Source organism: Passer montanus, unplaced genomic scaffold (genome assembly GCF_014805655.1).
Source record: "Passer montanus isolate IOZ18808 unplaced genomic scaffold, ASM1480565v1 scaffold69, whole genome shotgun sequence".
NCBI lineage: Eukaryota > Metazoa > Chordata > Aves > Passeriformes > Passeridae > Passer > Passer montanus.
In genome coordinates this window covers 5,133,998-5,154,679 of record NW_024372036.1, presented here as the reverse complement: position 1 = coordinate 5,154,679, position 20,682 = coordinate 5,133,998, and the positions used below count along the sequence as shown (strand labels likewise).

The 20,682-nt window shown below is 37.8% G+C and overlaps 1 protein-coding gene across 10 annotated transcripts in view; it reads right to left on the bottom strand.

Moving 5' to 3' along the window:
* CASK (calcium/calmodulin dependent serine protein kinase) overlaps nt 1–20,682 on the bottom strand; it is a 188,427-nt gene that overhangs the window by 136,230 nt on the left and 31,515 nt on the right. For all 10 annotated transcript variants that reach the window (XM_039729341.1, XM_039729342.1, XM_039729344.1 and 7 more), the window contains exon 2: nt 3,042–3,154. In XM_039729341.1, the coding sequence (XP_039585275.1) occupies nt 3,042–3,154 (113 nt within the window). The remainder of the gene's footprint in view (nt 1–3,041; nt 3,155–20,682) is intronic.

Here is a 20,682-nt window from a genome sequence, read left to right as displayed (position 1 = left end):
GGCTTCTCTATCACATGCCACAGATGCTCACAATAACACCAACTGGTAACACATCAGCCTAGAGAAGCATTTCAGCTTGTTTTTGTTACCCTGGTAAGGAGACACCGTTATTGTAAGACACCAGTATGTATTTTTCTAAATTAATTGTTTAGAAAACAGTCCCTTTAAAACATATTTGGTGCCCAGCAGCCTCAAAGGTTAAAGAAATCAAAACTAGTTTTAAAAATTATATCAAAACTAGTTTTAAATTATCTCCTTTTTAGCACAGTAATGCTATGCCTAAATTTTCTCCCTATGTAGAATTGCAGCTATATTGGCCCACAGATTACACGTTGCTACAAACACCACAGGATCATCTAGGTTGGAAGGACCTTCTGGAGGTGACCTAGTCCAAATTCTTCCTCCAAGCAGGTAAAAATAGACCTAGCAGCTTGAAGCCTCATGCAAGTCACTTCTGAGCATCTCTGAGGATGTTCACAAACTCCCTGTGCAATCAGGTGCAGATTTTTCTTTTATTTGTCTCTAATTGGCATTTCTTCATGTGCAATTTGTCCACATGGCCTTTTGTCATTTCACTGTGTGCCCAAATCAAGAGATTGGCTCCATCTGCTCTGTATCTTTTTATGAAGTAATTGAAGACAGCACCAAATCTCATCTCAGCTTCCCTTATTAAGGCTTGACCAACTGAGTCCATCTCTGCTGGACTCCTGCCAGCACATCATTGCTTTTCTCATACTGGAGAAACCAGGACTGCACACAGTGCTCCAGGTGTGGCCCCACAAGGCATGAACAGAGGGAACAATCACTTGCTTTGCCTTGCTGGCTGCACCTCTGCTCTGCAGTTGGCTGCCTCTGCCACAAGAGTACACTGCTGACAAACAAAATGAAGTTCTTACCCATTACCCCATCATCCTACAGGGGTATTTATGTAAAAGCATTCAAGAACAAAGACTTTTTAGATTTAATCTGAAAGTGTGGAGGCATATTGGGACCTTTAGCTCTAAGCACTTTATATATATGAGAATTAATGGAACGAATTGTCATCAGCTCCCTCACATGCAGAATGTCTTGTTCTCCCACTCCTGTGCCTCAAAGAAAGACTGGAGGTGGAGAGTTGTGCAAAAATAACCTTCAAGAGCAAATTAAACTTGCAGAGGTCAAAACTTCAAGGTAAAGAGTATCTCCAAGGGTTAATCTTATCACTTTATTACAGCTCACACTTTAACACAGTTTACAAACACAGCTTCCTCACAGGTACATTTACTTTATACCAATACCACCAGAGTAGCTGCCCACCAACATGCTTAAAGAATACCACATCAGAAATAAACAAACCAGAAAAAAAAATCTTTAAAACCCCCCTAGAACCTAGACAGAGTAGAGGTGCAAAAAAAACCACCCAACTGAAAAAACAAGCCAATGAAAAAGAGGAGAAATAAAGAGCAGAGAAGATGGAAAGACTCTGTGAAAAATTCACATTCTTATGTTGAGGTAAGAACTTGTTCCACGCTCACTTACACATTTATGTGCCTTTGTGACTTAATATTACAAATCTAAGGCATAACAATTCAAAATGTTTAAAAAACCCAATCTCGAAACAACAAAGAAACCCAAACAACAATCCAAAACCACAAAACAAAACAAAGCACCACTAAACCCAGAAAATGTTTATGATCATACCTCAGTGATCTGCTACCTTGAATTAAAATTACAACAATACACACAAAGTGGAATTGGAAAAACACCAGACTTCTTAATACACTCCCAAGCCTATTCTTTAGACTCAGGCAGAAATTGCAAACCATCCACATTTACCCTTTTTTCAGTTAATCTATTATTACTGTTGCCTTTTCTTTTCCTCCTGATGAGTCCCTTCTCTTTTGCCTATGACTTTTCCCTTTCAGAAATTCTTCACGGCCTCAAAGGTTGACTTTTAATGTCATGGAGCCAGGAAGGCAATATTCCAGCAAAGGTAGAAATGTGTCCTATCATCAGCAGTTCAAATGAGGCTTAGAAAAAAAAGAATATGGACACAACTTATTTAAAAGGTATCAAATCATTTTAATAAACATTCAGTAGCTCAGAATGCAATGGTTTTGGTATAACTTGCCAAAACCATGATGGAGCTAATTAGAAGCTGAATATTGTGGAAAATGTGCCTCTTATTTTGTTAGAGGGCTAGAAAAAACAAATAGCAATGGCATTATTAAATGAAAATATCTGGCAAGACCTGTGATTTGCCTTGTAAATCAAGCTAGTCATTAAGGCTCAAGATACTGTTTGTTATAAATACAAAGAGAAGTCATTGTCCCTTTTTGATGAAGTAGGGTTCACAAGGACTTTCATGGCATCAGTGGAACCCCCAAAAAACATTACTGCACAAAAGAATATGATCTCCAGAAAAAATATACAGGGCATGGAGAACACAGCAAGTGTCGCTCAGCTGGCAATGCTCTTCTCCATGCAGGGTAAAAAAAGAACTTTATGCACACACAAGTTACGTATGCAACTTGTAAAACATAGATTTTTTTACTCTAAAGCAGAAAACATTAGAGAGTTACAGCCTTGTTTTTGCACTGTAGCAGTTCTGCAGCATTGCCTGTAATCCTGACATTAAAAAAACTTTTATATAACTTTGCACTTTAATAGCAAGTTTTCATCCATTTATAGCAAATTACTTGCTAAATCTAGACTAGTATAACCAAAACTCATGTGTTCTTGCTTTACTTCCTGTGTATGCTGTTTTGACTTAGAACTACTATTTTATTTACAAAATCCACATTCTTAAGACAAAAAAATTCAAAGAGAAAAAGAAATGGCTTAAACCTATCTTTCTAATATTTATGATCACCACTGAATATATGCAGAAACTACTGAAGACTAGAAATGCAAGCACAAAGCCAATTTTGAGATACAGAACCTTGCTTTAAAACTTCTAGAAAATATAAACCAGAAAGCATCATAAAGAGAGCAAACACAGGAAATGCTGACAAATCAGAAAAACCTGTCTGCTGGGAGTTTGCTTAATTATTAATTCTTACCTTCTGTGCTTAATCCAGGACTTGAAGTGAATTTTGCTACATCGACGATCTTCACAGCGAACTGCTGCCCCGTCTCCCTGTTGATGCATCGCCGCACGACGCTGAACGGACCCCTGCAGCACAGAAAGCAGCAGTGAATAACCATCCTCCTCCTCGCTGGGCCACAGTGCCCTTGCTGCTCAACAGAGTTTTGATTTGTGCATTCAGGTGTGCTATTTACACAGAATATACCTCCTGTCCTTGCTGCCCATTAAATGTAAAATTAATCGTTCCGACCATAGACTGGTGTAAAGAACATCACTGAGTTCTGTATTTTCCTATATTAAAGACATATCCTCTTACCCCGCCCCTTTAGAAAGGCTACACTCTTAGAAACTTATGCAATATGGAACTGACTTCATCATTATTCAATTTTAAGTGGACCTTATTTAAACACAAAATCCAAATGGGGAGGAAAACAGAGGTGAGAAAATTCCTTCTTTCAGTCCTAATCTGAAAGGATAATAGACAATGACAAGAGTAACAGAATTGTGAACTGCTTCAGTTTGTCTGTTTTACACAAGCTAGGTTTATTTCAAGTTTGGCATCACTAGATACAAACAACATCCATTAAAACACTTGGAAATTCTACAAAAGCTCATGATTTTCTCTCATCTATGACACTTAGGGAATCCCAGTAGTTCAGAATCAAAAGATTAAAATTAGTTCAGACAAATGTCACTATTACACTCAAATAAAAAAGAGGAGTTATTTTTTGAAAGTGAAGTTACATTGGCCAAAACATCAGTTAGAACAATTGCAACCTTTTAAAAACCACCAGCACAAATATGTATTTTTGGAAGCACCTTTTAGTAGATGATTTAAGTTCTTGGTGCCTTAACTTGTAGTATGGAATCTTCTGTCTGATGCTAATAACAACAACTACAATCAGATAAACAGGGTATGTCAAGCTTTCAAACACGAAATATTAGTATGTTATGAAAACAGAATAGGATTTTTTCAAGAGTGCACTAGCTGTGGCAAATCAATCCTTTTTTACTGCTACTTATTTAATGACAGACATGTGAGTTCTAAAGAAATCCATTCTGAAGTCTTCTCAAAAAGATGTGAGGGAAAAATTGAGGATGGAAAGAGCCTTTGTTCAGAAGTTTGTCTATTGAGTGAACATTCACCTGCTGAGTGAAATAAATGCCTTAATATATCTTGAAAGAAAAATTCTTCCATTCAAACAATGAACTGGAAGTTAGCTGACACGTTTCTGAGCAATGAGATTGCAAAGCAACACCATTCTGAAAATAAAAGGTACCCTGAGGAGGCAGAAATGTCCCTCTGAGGGCACTTACAAACCTTAATAACTGCCTTTTGGTATTCCTTTACACACCAGATGATCTGAAGTGTGTAATCCATCACACCACCAAACCTGTACTCACATAGCTAAAATCTAGGTTTTGTACTCTTTTGACATACAACATACTTGCAAAGATTTCTCGAAATAGGATTATTTCTGACAGAGAACATGAATACCAAAAGCAGTTAATGAATCCCAGTCTAAATATTCACAAGTAAGGAAGATATTTATTAGCACAACCATGGACATGTGATGTACTCAGAACAAGTTACTCAAGAAAATGCTTTTTTGTTTTTTCTTCTTTCCTCGCTCCAAACACACAATGAAATCCCCCATACTGATGGCTATTTTCCCTTCTGAATCCACACCCCACTATTATTCAGTATTTGGTCTTTTACCAAAAATTACCACAGACATTTTAAAAATTATTAGGAATTAAACCTCTAATACATAGAAATGCACTTTCATCATTAAATGAAAAAGGTTGAACTGACTTCATTTGGCATTGGAAGGATACAGTTATTGACTAAGAATCCTCCCTCCACGTTTCAAAAAGTGATCTTCTATGAAAAAGTTCCACTTTATACATATCAGTGTCACCTTCTTATTCCAAGTTCCTGATTCCTCTTTTAGCATTCAAAGTAAAATTGCTTTAAAACAGTATCAATACATTTAGATTACGCCAATCTGAAAACATTTCAAAACCTAAACCGCAGCTTTGGAATAATGCTGGCAACACCTCCTTTCACTCCTAATTGTCACAAATCACTAGAAACGAAACATATTTAATTCAAATGAACCTTTTTCTTTGCATTGCCATTGTTTTTAATCCCCCACAGAGCCCTTCTGGATACATGAAATAATGCTTTTAACATATTCTGATATAGAAGAGTAGATCACTGGAGTGCAGACACTCACAAAACCATATCCTTACTTGCAGGCAGATCCCCAAATTCTGTAAATTCACCCAAACTCTACGAATATCAGTAATTCTTGCTATTGCCTGAGCTACTTTTTTATCTCCTGGTTTTGCCAAGCTTGGACCCAGCCATCACATTGTGTGCTTTGAGCAGGCAAAGAGTTGGAGGAATCATAAATCAAAGAGGAGTCTGTAAACTTCAGTTCTGAGAGGATTAGATCTGTGTGTAACCCACCTTTATCTTGTAGTACCATGCCCTGATTTCTCCTTCCATTATCTGCTAACATTTTAAAATCCTGACTTGAGCAATTTCCCTCCTGCATATTAAATCTGGGACAAAAAATGTAGAGCATTTTATTCAGTTCTGTAACAGAAAAGGTACAGAGACACCCCTACAGTCTCAACATTTATAGCCACATTGAAATTTCACTATGATTATGACAGAGGCTTCTCTACTTGGACTGAGGAATGTCAAAGACTCCTAAGTAAATGAAATGTGCTGTAAAGCACAGAATACAAGAACTGGGCTTGGAACCAAATGACCTTTAAAGTCCCTTCCAAAACAATCAATTTTATGATTCTGTGAATTCAGTGACACCCACAATTAACTCATTCTGTTGAAACAATACTGCAATTTCGTACAGAAATAAAAATACTTTAAAATACAACCTGAAGAAAGACTCACGTATTTACAAACCTCAGACTTCCAGCTTTTTCAAAACACACTCTCTGATACTCAAGCTACACACAGCTTCAAAATAGTGTTAAGACACTACATTAGATGAATGCATCCCATGACAATAGCACCACAACAAAAGCTTGTATAGTCAAATTTTAGGAAATTTTAAATCACTCATGCGACATGTCCTGATCAATTAAGCAGACACCATCACTTCCATGTGCCAAGTAACACAAAGGAACTTTTAAATAAATTATGGTTGCAGTTAGTCCTCTCCAGCTGCAATGGCACACAGCAAGTTTACAAATTAATTCGAACAGCCCACGGTGATGCTGTATAACCTGAGTCAGAAAACAAGAATCCCTGTTTCCCAACACAAAAGTCTTTCAGCCCACCCTGAGTCTCAGCACTGAAACCACCCAGTGAGGAAAGGAACCACAACAATTCACCTCTCAGCTGAGATGAGGAGCTGCTCAACAGTTGTGCCTGCAGATGGGGAATGTGGATCACATCCTTGCTAAATGACAATTTCTAAAGCTCATTTTGGCAACCCTGCAGCTCGAATTTTACAGATCTAAAGTACAGAGGTGACACAGAGTGGGGAAGGAACAACTGTAACCCCAGACACAGAGCATCAAAGCTGGCAGAGATAGATAAGACTGCTTATTTATTAAGAGTAACTGAGATAAGTTGTAGAAGACTTCATTTTCTAAGTCATACAAACTGTAATCATGTCATGTGCTTTATATTTAATTTCTCTCTGTGCTGCCTTTGACAGACAGAACCCGAGCTTGCAGTGTCTTTCCCTGCAGTCAGCTTGCACAGCAGAGACCACACCAGCTCAAATGAGGATCCTTAAAATATGCAAAAGCAAGTGGTAAGGACAGATGATTTCTTCACTGGTATTTTATCAAGGTTGGCAGCAGCACACTTCAACACCTGGAACACTTGGAGTTCCACCTACAGTGTATGCCAAAAGCCAAAACGTATGAAGTTCAGCTGAAGCTGGGATGCATGATGGGTTTTGCTGTCTTATGCAGATGGGAATCTAAGTGTTACATTACTGAGGAGGTTAGTGAGTACATACAGGCCAGAAATCCACCAAAATGTGCATTGAAATGCTAAAGAGGCTGTCTCATGTCTTTTCATGAGTCCAAAATCTCCAATTAGCAAAGCAGGCCTGATGTAACCTTAACCCTACTGAAACTATTTTCTGATGGTAACTTTACTGTCTAGCATGGAGCAGCTCATTTTCTATCAGCTAGACACAAACTTGAAGAAAATCAATTATTAATTACTCTCTCCTTCAGGAGTACAACACCTGAATAAGAATAAAATCCTAAATCTTTGATAACATCAAAGCCTTTTTTATCATCTCCTTCACTTTAAATTATTACACTTTGTGTGCCATTGGGACTTCAAGGACAATGATCATAAACCAATATATTGCAAACTATCTTTTTATACTATAATCTTGTAATTTTATCTGTCTGTCTCCTTTCCTTCAATCCCTGATGGTCTGCAAGAAGCAGAACTGGTAGTGGTTGGAATATACCACAGCCTGATGCTTTCCCATGTCCCTCAGTGAAATGAGCTGACTTGTGGGAATGGAATTCCTGTAAAGAAACTTCCTGAACCCCTTTGCTTCAGAGCCTCAAAATTTGAGATTTCAGATCATGCCAGACCATCACAAACTCGCTCAACATCTCTTCCAAGTGATGTTTTGAGGAACTTAATATAAAATAAGGTGTTTTGGCTCTCTAATTCTTTTTCACTAAGTTCACTAAAAAAAAAAAAGTAAGAAACACAAGTTGAACATTTTGACAAAAAAACCCCTTGCAAATAATGAACAATATCTCCTGCTTTAAAAATCATCTTCCATTTAGAAGAATCCATTCCTTTTCTTTATTTAACAAGATTTAATAGTTAAGAACTTGAAACATGCAATACAGGTCTTAAAGTCACCTTAATTCAACACTTTACATCAAGTGTTTAGATCAAGATCAGTGTTTTCTAAAAAGGGTTTGGTTAGTTTGTTGCAATAAGATACCATAGCTGTATACACACAAAAAAGGACATTTATATCTAGATTTTTTTTCTTTTTTTATTTACAGGCTGTAAATAAAAAATAATTTGCTTACCTAAGCAGCAAACACTGCTTTGTACTAATGTGGTTAATACTTTCAAAACAATTGTATTCAAATTGATGACAATTATTGGGAATAAAACAATTTGCTAGTACATTTAAAGAGACAGATATTTTTCCCTCTTTACTCATCCACAAAATTTATAACACATATTTGTTCTTTAACTTTCCCTTTGTCTTCTATTGAACTTCTTTTGAAAATTAAGTATTCCCAAAATTAATTAAACCTCCAATTAGTCACTGTATCAGCTCATTTACACATGGCACTGCAGCTTAAAATACTGATTGAACCTTTCTGTGAAATAACACTTCAGATTAGAGGGCATCCACATTTAGAAAGCCATCGCTGGCAATGCTGGGTTGACACTTTTTGTTTTATTCTCAAAGGAAAATTTAAAATAATGCATTATGATGACTGTGGCACAGAAGAACATTTGGGTTGAAGATCTGATACTTTGGAAAATTAGATAACCCGGTACAAGCCACAAAACTGAGTTCCCAGCCAGCAATATTTCTATCACATTCTATTTCTACTTTTCAACAGCCCACATCTTTGAAACCAAGTCTATGTTTGAACTCAGCTTTAGGGTGAAACCTGCAAAGAACAAAGCACAAGACAGCAGTTCACTGGATCTCACCCCAATACGATTACATATTCATAGATACTTTCTAATATTAATCCAAGAGAAAAAAAAAGAATATATAACACCAAATCTTAACCATTGCTTTCCATCCACAAGAAAACCAGAGAAGGAGCAGCACTCCAGTGTTTGTGAAAGGGAAATACTCCCCAAGAAAACCTAGGGTAAGCCTGGAATTCATGCAGCAAACAGATAAAATATTTACCTTCAATTTTAGAGATTTTCTGATGTAGTTCAGAAGTGCAATTCCATGTGTGTTTGTAAAAAAGCAAAATACAGGCAGAAAGAGATTTCTTCTGCTGTCCTGTCTTTCATATCTCCAAGCTAAAAGGGGGACAAGCTATCCTTAAATGATCAGTCACCTCCACCAATAAAATGCTAAGTTTGTGGTCTGATTTTTCTTCTTATCAAGCAAAAAATCACAACTATTCTATCAGTCACTCTGTATATCTACTAAATCTCTTAGGCATACATACATTATAAACAGATGCTGCTATGTAAAAATATCTTTAATGTATCTATAGTTTGTAAACAACTCTTCTTTTTACACTGACTGGCTGGGATATTGAGGGGATAGAAAAGGAAGAACATTGAGATAAGATGTTCACTAAATTTGCTATTCTATTACCATGAAATAAATATTTCAGCACCAGGCACCTGCAACATTCTTCACACACAAAGGATTCAGAAAGTATTTTTATGTTCAGGTATACTTCATTTTCTGAATTCCACAATCAGCTGTTAACATTGACCTTACCCTTGTCAATTCTCCTGTTTTATTCATAGAGTCACAAAAGGGTTTCAGCTGGAGGGTACTTCTGAAGGGATGTGCTTAATAAATTTTATCAGAACACGTACTTGTTCCTATCAAAAATGATACTTCCATGGTTTTTCTTTTTTTTTTTAAAGAAAACAAACTTATCTCCCTCTTCAAAAACAACCATTTGCAAATAATGATTTGCCTCAACACACAGACAAGCAAAATCTGTTTTCAATAAATATTGTAGTAAGAGGATTCATGGTCTTGACAGAATTGCTCTGAACCCTGCAGCTGTAGCAGGTGCAGAACTAGGAAATGCACTTTGTCAGGGCCTTTTGGACAAAGGTCCAACAGGAGCTGCTGGGTGGCTTCCCAGGGGACACGTGGCACACACAGGAGGTCCCAGCACAGCAGCTCAAGGTCCTGGCTGGCACTGAAGTGGGGACTGCTCCAAACAGAAGCTACAGCTGCTGACACACAGCAGCCCTTCAAGAGCCCATCCTCAGACCTTCCCTTCCTACTCCTCAACTCATTCAAGGTCATTTCCTAGCAAAAGGTCAAGACCTCAAATTCAAGTAGTTATTAAGTAGTACTTAAAGAATTCAGGCTCTTGGCTCCACAGATTCCTTTTTTAGCTCTTTTTTTTTTCCTTCCTTGAGAGTATGTTTCCAATGATTCACTGCTAATTTACTTCTGCTGCAAGATTAAATGTCATTTCCTAGCAAAAGGTCAAGACCTCAAATTCAAGTAGTTATTAAGTAGTACTTAAAGAATTCAGGCTCTTGGCTCCACAGATTCCTTTTTTAGCTTTTTTTTTCCTTCCTTGAGAGTATGTTTCCAATGATTCACTGCTAATTTACTTCTGCTGCAAGATTAAATACCGGACACTCTTTTCACTTTCTTAGAACAGCATGCAGGTCCAAACTATGACTCCAGAATGAATCTCCAAAGAAGTGACTGATTGTCACTTCCTGATGGATGAAAGAAGGAACAAAAAAGATTTTTAGACATGTATGTACTAAGCATACACAGGTAAATGATGAAACATTTCCCTGACATGTAAGTATTTACCAGGATCTCAGAAAATTGAACTTTCCAATGACATTTTTGGCTAGTTTTTTTTAACTCTTGGTATGAAAGAAGAATCCAAATTGGTTCATTAAGCTGAAATGAAACATTCTGCCCCCTCAGCAAAAAAGAACTCAAGAAACTGATGATGAATGTAACTTTCTCTCTGGTTCACCTTGAGGTAGATGAGAATCTATGGCTCACACAAGAAGTGATTCTGGGCCAGCAAAAAAGCAGAAATTCTAGTAACTTGAACAGGAGAGGGGAGAAATAAGGTGAACTTTGTGCACTGATTAATTTCCACTGTGAGTACTGGAATAAATGCATAGAATCAAAATCCTCAAAATTTTATTTTTACACTCAAACATCCTGTAACACTTCACAGAAAAACACAAGATGCCAGCAGCTGAATCAAAAGCATCAGCTCAAGAGTGTTCAGAAAAACTGATGCTGTTCTCCTAACAGACTCCTTTAATATGTGACCAAGTGTTTTGCCTGTTTCTCTTCCTTGTGAAGAAAAAGAAGATCAGGAGGAAGTGAAGGAAAACAGAGAAAAAAACCCGTAAAACTACTCTAGGTATTAAATCATTCAAGTGAGGAGAAAAGCAGCAAGAATGAACAAATGTGTCAGAAAAAGCACTACAATTACAGGAACAAAAAGGAATATATTAAAAATAACAGCTTTGCTTTCAAAAGAAGAGATGTTGTAGAGCACCTTCAGGCTCGGCTCATCAGATGGAGATGATGATCACTGTTTTTCTCTTTTTCCATTCAGAGAACTCCCATTCATGTGCTCCACAGCCTTGTTCCATCCTGGGCTGTGGCCTTACCAGTATTTCTTCAGCAGAGCACTGGCCAAACCAGCAGCCCCTCTGGCTACTGCATCATCTCAGAACAGCCTGGGCATGGTTACACTCACCCAAATCAAAGGAGAAACTAAAACTACTCCACTCAAAATACCCCAGACAATTCTCCCTTTTTTTACTGCATTGTTTTTCAGTCAGGGCAGGTGCTTGGTTTGGCTCAAAGCACAGCTGTGCAAAGAGCTGAGTCCAGATAGACCCAGGAAGGAAGAGCTGGGACAGGAGGTCAAACACAGACCTAACAAAGCAGCACTGCTGCTGCTAAAGCTGAGCCTTGGCTCAGCCCACAGTGATCCCACAAGGGTCCTACAGTTCCCAGTGGTACCTGCAGCACTCCTTCACACCTCCACTCGTGCAGAGAAGCAAAGGAACTCATCTGACAGCCCTGGGTAAATCCACACACAGCTGCCTGCACTGGGTTATCTGTGCTGCAGCTACAACTGCCTTTGATTGCATGCAGCACACACAGCAAGATGAGTGATCAAAACAGGAATATGTCAGCCACCACTGTCGTCAAAAACTCCTTCATGAAATTACACCCTCAGGTGACTGCAGGTGCATTAACCACTCCCTACACCATCTCTCCCCCTGCATTCTGGTTAGATGTTAGACTTCCCTTTATGACTTTTAATGTCCACTTTAAATCTGTAAGTTCTGCTAACAAAACTGAGCTTACATACTATTTCCTCTACTCTCACAGATCAATGCAAGCCTAAAATACCACTTTTTTTTTTTTAATGACAGGATCTCTCATTTCAGAATCTCTTCCTAGTGCCTCTTCCACTTTTAATTTTTCTTAGTTTCCTCTACTATTTCTCACAGATCAATGCAAGCCTAAAAAACCATTTTGCTTTTTTTTTTTTTAATGACAGGATCTCTCATTTCAGAATCTCTTCCTAGTGCCTGTTCCACTTTTAATTTTTCTTAACAGAAGTAATCAGAACTAGTGAGTAGAACTCCAAATGAGGTCTGAGCAAGAGTTTGCACAATGCTAACGATATTTTCTTCTCTGTTGGAAATATTGTGCCTGGTACACAGTCCTGTACTTGCCTTGTTGACACACAGATCACTGAGCCACCTACTATAGCTGCATTCTTCTGCTGAGCTGTTGACACTCAACCAGCCTCAGCCCACCCCACAGGCTGTTACTGCTTTTTCCATTCTCAAGTGGTGAGTCCTCTTTTAGAGGTTCATAATTTCCACTACTAAAGTCCTTTCTGGATGGTGTCCAGGTCCTCCTCTGCATTGTCCTCAAATGTTGCCTTGCAAGAAGGATACTTCAACTGTAATAGTACAGTTCAATTTAGCACTTTTAAATTTTAAAATAACCTGACAGACATCTAATCCAAAACTAGCCAATAACAAACCTTCATTTTTACACTATTTCTTCTCTGAATGCCCTGTGTTAATTTCTTCTTTAATCCAATACAGACTACTTAGATTTATCATATTGCTATCCTTCTGTTTGTTTTAAAAAATGCCAGCAACTCAAAGTACAAGAGGGAAGCCAGAGAGAAGCACTGGAAGATTTGATTCACAGAAGTGTTTTTCTCATTGCTTGAAATACATCAGCAGTAAGTAATTCAGCTGCCCCAACACTATGGCCTTACAAAATCAGGAATTTCCTACAGGTTCATTACAAAGGACAAAGGTACATCTAACTTGCATAAGCTACTACAAAAGTGGAGAAGAAACTCCACATTTTTAATGGAAATAACGTCATTTATTTCTTAATTCAATAATTTCAAAATATTGCTATTATGCCTGTGACAACATATGACAGTTCCGCAAAACTACAAATGTATCACCTTTATATTGCATTATGTGCAAAAAAAATCAGCACTTTTTAAAGGGTCTCTCTGTTCCCAGTATTTGTCTAACAACAAAACTCCCATTTAATCTGCTAGCACTACACAGTAAAGTCTGAAACCTGAAAAATAGCAATGGTCCAACAAAATAATATTTTCCTAACACACAAATAGAGCTAAACAGAATTTCCTCTGACAGCCAGTTCAACCAAAATTGCGTTCTGTGTAGCTCAGTATTAATTATTATTTTAAAAAAAAAGCCAACAAAAGCAAACCAAAACCAACGACTCAGTTCAGTCTGGCTGCCACTAACAATCCCAGGCTCAGGGATATTTCTATGTGCATACCAGTTCACAGGAGCCTTCGAAAGCAATAAAGAGAAGTTACTGAGGCCAGTAAGAGAAACCAAGTTTCTAAGTGAGGAAGTTCTCCATTGCAGCACTGATCGGCAAAGCCAAATCATCTGAAACATCTTGATCCAGACAGACTTTCCTGCACTTCTTACAGGAGTGTGGCCTCTGAACTCAAACACATTCATGTGCTAGGAAAAGGAAAGTATCCTGAAAAGAAAGTCTGTCTTGTGTGTTCCAAAACCATTAAATTTCCTAAGTTGTCATCAAAATTGTGTATGAAGTGATGGAAAGCATAAATACTTGAGGTTTTCTTTAATAAATGTTGGAAGACTTCCAGTATTTCAGAAATTGAATTTGCTACTCAAATCGTCGGTCTTTAGGGTCATTTCATAACATTTTGAATTATGGAAGGATTATGGGATTTATTAAGAACATTCAGGTGAACATTGGGAAAAAACTTTCTGGTTATAGTATTTATAGAAGGTTGTTGAATTTTCTTTCCAGGGGAGAAATGAAGGAATTCTGATATCTTAAGGTCTGAAGTTTACAACAATATTCTGAAATTAAAAACCTGTCACAAATGAGGAAAATTTGGTTTCTCTATCTGGATTTGTTGGATTTCTGAACAGCACTTTCTTGTATTTTTACATATTTAATGCATATAAACTACTGTTTGAAGTCATGGTATTTTTTCTGGTTTGGGGCGGTTTTTTTCTAACTTTTTTTAACATATAGATTATAAATTATTTTAAAGAATAGTTAATATTTCAACAGTCTACGAATCTCTATGAGAAAAATATTAGTCTATACACCATCTGTATTATTTCAGCCTCCTCCTGTATTGAAATAAGTTAATTTTTAGTAGTTTATTTAGAGTTGGACTTGGGGATCCCTATGGGTCCCTTCCAAATCAGAATATTCAGTGATTCTGGGAAATTTCATCTCTCTTGCTAACTTCAAAAATTAAATTAAAACTATTATATGATTCTACAATTCTCGGGAAAAGCTAATGCAGCTATTAGAAAAAACTTTGAAACTGAAAAGAACTATTTACCTAAATATCTGTACGGTAACAAATACCCTCCCAAAGCATTTAAACATAAAATACCAGCTTCCTGTAAAACAACTGTTCATGAATTTTAAATTCACCTCTTCTCTCCATGTGCCAAAGTAAAGGTCAAGGTCTCTCCTTAGCAAAATCTTGCCACAATGAAGACTCAGCCATAGAGAATCTGTCATATTAACTGCAGGACAATTATTTCTGTGTGAACTATAACCACCTGCATGACAATTATTAGTACACATGCAGCACAATGCATTACATGATCATTTCACAACTCCTTCATTAAAAAACCCACAATGTTTTCTAATGGCTACACATTCAGCAGAACTGTTAACTGAAAGTAATTTAGTTTAAGTAAAGCCTTTATTTAAAAGCCACATAAAATATTTCTTTTTTTTTTTTTTTTTTTTTTTTTCCATTTCCCGAAGGGAAAGCTGCCTGGATGAATTTCCCAGTGAGCTCTGAGCACAGCTGTACTGAAGTTTGTGCCAGAACCACTGTGAGGAAAGCACAGGGTGCCAGGAGGGGGCAAGGGTTTTATTACTGCTTTTCAAAAAAGACCAAACAACAAATTGCTCCTGGAAATACAAAAAGCAGGAATCAGAGCATTGACTCCATCAGTACACAACCAAATAAAGTGCTCACGCTGAAACATCCCACACTCCTGCAAGTGATTATCTGACCTTTGGGAGACTGACAAAAATAGGAAGCTGAATCCATGGTCCAGGTCAGGAACAGCACCTGACTTTTCACCAGGTTCCAGCTGCCCTTTATTTATGTTCAATGACTGAAGAGTGAAATGAGGCAGCCAAGCAACACCTTGGATCCATGAGCAGAGCTTAGTTTGTTTCCTTATGTTCTTGCACCAAAAAGCAGAAAGTCAAAGTATTCTTTCACTCATGTCACTTCAAATTCAAATTAAACCAAAAGTGATTTCACCTGAAGTGATAAATGCTGTGGTTCCTCATTTGCACCACAGAATCAAATTCCTTCCCTAAATTACTGTCTCAAAGCACCAAACCACCTGTGCACCAAAGTTCTTAAAATAAAGCAAAATTAAAAATATCCAGTGATATTTTGTGACACTGGTAGAAGTCCTAAAGAAGAATTAGGAGACTGCTCACTAAGAACCCTGCTGCTGCCTATTTGAGACATTCCCAAGCGTGGCTCATTTGGCTGCCACAGCAGCTGGTGCTGCTGTCACTGGAAAGGAGCCCAGCAGCAGAAATGCAGCTCCAGCTTTGTTCCAGCTATACACACGTGAGAAATAAGCACATCTCCACAACAACTTTCCCGGCAGTAAAAAGGCAAAAATAGAGAATTCAACTGCTCCTCTGGTTTGAATGATGGCGCATTCTTGAAACTATGAAGAATTCCAAGTAATCAAAACACGGGTTACAAATGTGAATAAAACCAGGATTTAGAAGTGCCAATTGCTTTTGGACTAATAGTATATAGCTACACTATGGAACCCTACCATAGCAGCCTGCTGTTCTATGCTAGAAATTGCATTGAAAATTCACGTCTCACCATATTTTTAGATGAATTGAAGGCTACACAAAACAGAACCAGAAGTTAACTGCTAAGAAAGGCAACATTTAGGAAAAAGTGAATGAGGAGAAATGCGCTGGCAGTTGAAGACGGGGGAGAGGGAAATGGGACGAAGAAATCAAATTATCATACTATATTTTCTTTATTATGCTTCTCTAGTCAAAACAATTTGAAGAGGGGAAAAAAAGAGAAAGACAAGTGCTGTAGACTGCAGAGAATACACAGCGTTGCTCAACCACAGAACACAACTCCCTGCTGGCATGCTTTTCAAATAACTACACAACACTGCTTGTAAAGATGTAAAAATATAAATATCCAACACACAATACTTTGTGTGATGCATGTGAAAGTGAAAACCAAAACCCAACCACAACCAACCTCCAAAACTTTTAACAAAGCTTATGATGGTTGTTAGTCCCTTCAAACACCCATCCAGCACTGTTTGAGTCAGTAACTGGGCAACTATTTATGCAGCTGAAGTTGACAGCAAGGGTTTATTTGGCTTTTAGGAACACAAGATCACTTTGACAGCTATGGCTTGTTAGGAAGGGACAGGTTCCACCAAAACAGGGCAAAGCACTTGTGCCAATAGGATAATCACCCTGGAAAAGGAGCATTTTACACTTTTGTGCTGTTATGGGCTGGGGAGAGTTAATTTTCTTCATAGTAGCTAATATGTGGCTATGTTTTGGGGCTGAGAGGGAAATAAGGACCAAAGCATAATGTCTCAGCACCCTCACTGCAAAGAATGCCCAAACTCAGGTCCCATTTTAACCTACCCTATTTCAGTTTAAAACTGTTGCACACCACAGGTCTGTAAAAAGTCTCTCCACATTTTATAATCCTCTCTCAAGTACTGCAAGGCCACAATAAGGTCTCCCTGGTGTCTTCTCTTCTGCAGGATGAACAACCTCAACTCTCTTGGCAGCAGAGGCGACCCAGCCCGCTGGGTTATCCTTGTGTCCTCTCATCCATTACATCCTTCCCAGGCTGGGGACCCAGAGCTGGAAGCAGCACTGCAGGTGGGGTCTCCCCAGATAAACTCCTCCAACAAGTTATGGCTTCACTGGAACCTCAGCAATCCCCTGAAGGTTGCAACTTTATTGGTTGATAGCACTTAAATAAGTTTCTAATTAAAATTAATAAGCAACATATTTAAAGCAGCAGTTCCTGCAAATAATGAGAAATTCCTGTACTAAATTCCCTAGTAAAACTACTCTAATATTCAAAACTCATTCAAAACAACAGCAATCTCAAGGAGATTGAAGGATTTAGCCTTTCCAAGCCAGATTCAGCCTTTCCAAGAATTGAATGAGTACATTTTTCATAATTTATATTGGCATAGATATACACGATGCATATATTCACACCCCAAACCTCCCCCCATATATGTACACATAATTAAAAAGTGGTATAGCAAAGGAATTCAAATATATGTTCCTGTCAAATCTCTTGCACTCATTTAAAAATCTGCTTTTCTCTGAAAATTAAGTGCATCTGAGACTGCATTACTGGGCCATCATTAAGTACCTCAGATCATTCTTCTATATTTTAATTTTACTGAAGTTCCTATTCTTTTAAGACCAAGTATGCAAGATATCAGACCAAGTTATTGCCTTCTAAACAAAAAAAATCAAACAAAAAGCCTGATACAATCATAATACATTTTCAGTTTCATTTACTCTTGCATAAAATGCACATCTGAGGTATTAATTTCCCCTACCTTAGATATTTTAATTATTATAGCACACCAGCACAAAAACATCTCACACAATGGGTCAACAATGAGAAAACCCCCAGTAATTTCAGAGATATTAAATGTGATAGTGTTTGGAAGGCTTTATCAACAATGTAGTGCTGATCCGACAACAAATTGAGCCTTCCTGTAAAAATTAGAGTTGAGCAAAATTCAGCAATCATAGACTTTAGCTGACTAAAAGACAGAGAAGTGCTCATGCCTGTGAAGCACATCAAGATTTAACTTCTCAGAATAGCAAAAACCCAATTCAGCAGGACTGACTTTGATACCTCTTGTCAGCTGCTAAAAGCTCTTTCATTGGCATTCTGTGTTCTCTACTCTTTTCACCCATTAGCGAAAATCTGGACATTAGTGCAAACAGAAAAACAAGGACAGATTTTTATTGCTTCTTCAGGAAAGTTAAAGAAGTCAAATCCCAGTGAAAGTGTAAACTCAGTGCACTGCTGAAATCCACCACTCTTCCTGACAATTACTGATGTGTAATCTGCAGAAATCACTATATTTAGCACATGGAAAGCTCCACTACTACAAATTGCAAGCTAAAGAGCAACACAAGGAGCTCATGCCAGTTTTGTGAAGTTTACATTCATTATTTGTAATAAAGAGTTTCTTTAGTCCAGCACAGAGTTGGACTTTTGGTTAGAATGCAGAGTTATGTCCCATCTTCTCTGTTTGCCTATCAATCTTTCCCATCTATTGACAAAGGTTTGGCTTCAGATCACAAACTAACAACAGACAGTCCTACACAAATATTTTAATCAATATTTTTATGTTGTGCATCAGATCTTTATCTGGGAACAACAGGCCCTGAATTTAAGTTAAAAGAAAATTCCTCTACAGACAGCAGAAGTGACACATTTAGAATGCAGACTACTTGCAACAGCTGAGTTACTTAAATCCACAGGCATAAATTAACAAAAAAAATTATCTGAATACCACAAAAAGTGCAATTTCCAAAGTTTTTACAAAAAAAGTTGTGCTAAAGGCTTTGAAAACTTGTTGTTTCTACATTGATAAGCACAGATATTCACAAGAGCTCACTGGAGGTATGTAATGGTATTTGGTATTCATGTCCTCTCCCTGGCTAAACCCCTGGTATCAGCTACAGAAGGAAATTACAGGGGACATCTCTCCTTCACCTCTCAGCTCCTCAGGAGCTGTGAGTGAAATGCAGAGCCACAGAACCTTACCCTCTACGAAAATGACATAGCAGAGCCCCTACTTTTAATTTTTAAAAAATTTCCCTAAAAAACGCAAAGATCTTAAAAAGTCACATTATAGCCTGCCTAAATTAAAGTTTCCAGTTGCTCTGCTGAGAGCAAATAAGGCCACTTTGGGGGAAGAAAAACGCAGTTTATGAAGTTCTTCATGTGGAATTCAAGCAGTCCTGCGATACCAACAAAGAAAAAGGCACCTCTGTGCTTTTGTGTACACTAGTGAAGAAATACAGGTATCACAAATTTACCAACAGAGAAAATACAAATGGACAAGGCTCCTTTTCTCAGAGCATTTTAGTCTTCTTCTGTTTGCAAAAAGTTATGCTGAAAGTTATGAAAACAATTAGAGCTGCCAACACAGCAACAGATGAGAACCTGGTGAGATTCCCTTCAAATTAGAACTTTGTAGTAAGTTCTTAAGATTCTTCTTTCTCCATGGTCATGAAGTTTAACATGACACTTCTATGGTTGCCCCCTTTGCAGCACTCAAAACTCCCAGATTTTCTTGACATCTTTAGAGATAAGCTCCTTCAGCAGATTATCTCCAAAGCTCTTCCTATATGCAAGACCTACAGTTTCAATATGCATTTTTTCTGCTGTATTTTTAAGACAATTAAAAAATTATCCTTAAAAGCTAAACACTAAAAAATCTAAATTGGCCACAGGTTATCAAGTGCCGTTCCTGGAAATGCATTTTTTTTCCATTTAAAGCTGCCTCTGCCTTGCACAGGGCATCTTTGTTTGCACCTTAAGATCAACATAGACCACACCAAAGTGCCTGAACGTTACAGCTGTGGCTGAATGAAAAAGTTAAATGTTCAAAACAAAGCTAAAGGCACAAAAACTTTCACTCTGCGTCTGAACAGAAGTCTTTCAAGGCTGGTTGCCTTCCTTCCCAGGAACACCCAGAGAGAAGGTTGTGCATTGGACAGACTGTAGGAGCAGCTGTCCTCAATGCATTAAAATAACAAACAGAACACAAATTTACTAAAAAAAGAGAGGATAAACATTTTTGTACATGCCTTAGAGTAATTTAAATGCAATTTAGGCAATGTTTTGGGTCAAAACCAAATACCACCAATAAAATCTCTATTACTGAACATGAATTTCCAGCACAAGCAGAGAGCTTTCCACTCTCATGTACCTACTTTACACGCAAGCAAGTTATTTTGGCCAGACTTCAATGACTCTTTTCTGTGCTCCGCTGCACCTCTGGACATTTTACAAGAGCAGAAAAGTTGGGGAAATGCCAAAAGCTACTCCAGCTGCCACCTGGACTATGGCTGGGTGGGTGCTTTAAGAAGAACTATTATACAGGTAATCAGGAAATGAGGAAATCCTGTCCTTCCACTTCTGCCAGGTTCCTCCTGCCATCCTGGGCAAAGGTGTGGTCACAGGGGTGAGACAGGCAAGAAAGAGAACCAGGAAAAACAACCCATCACAAAGAACTGGGCTTTTAGGGGTCA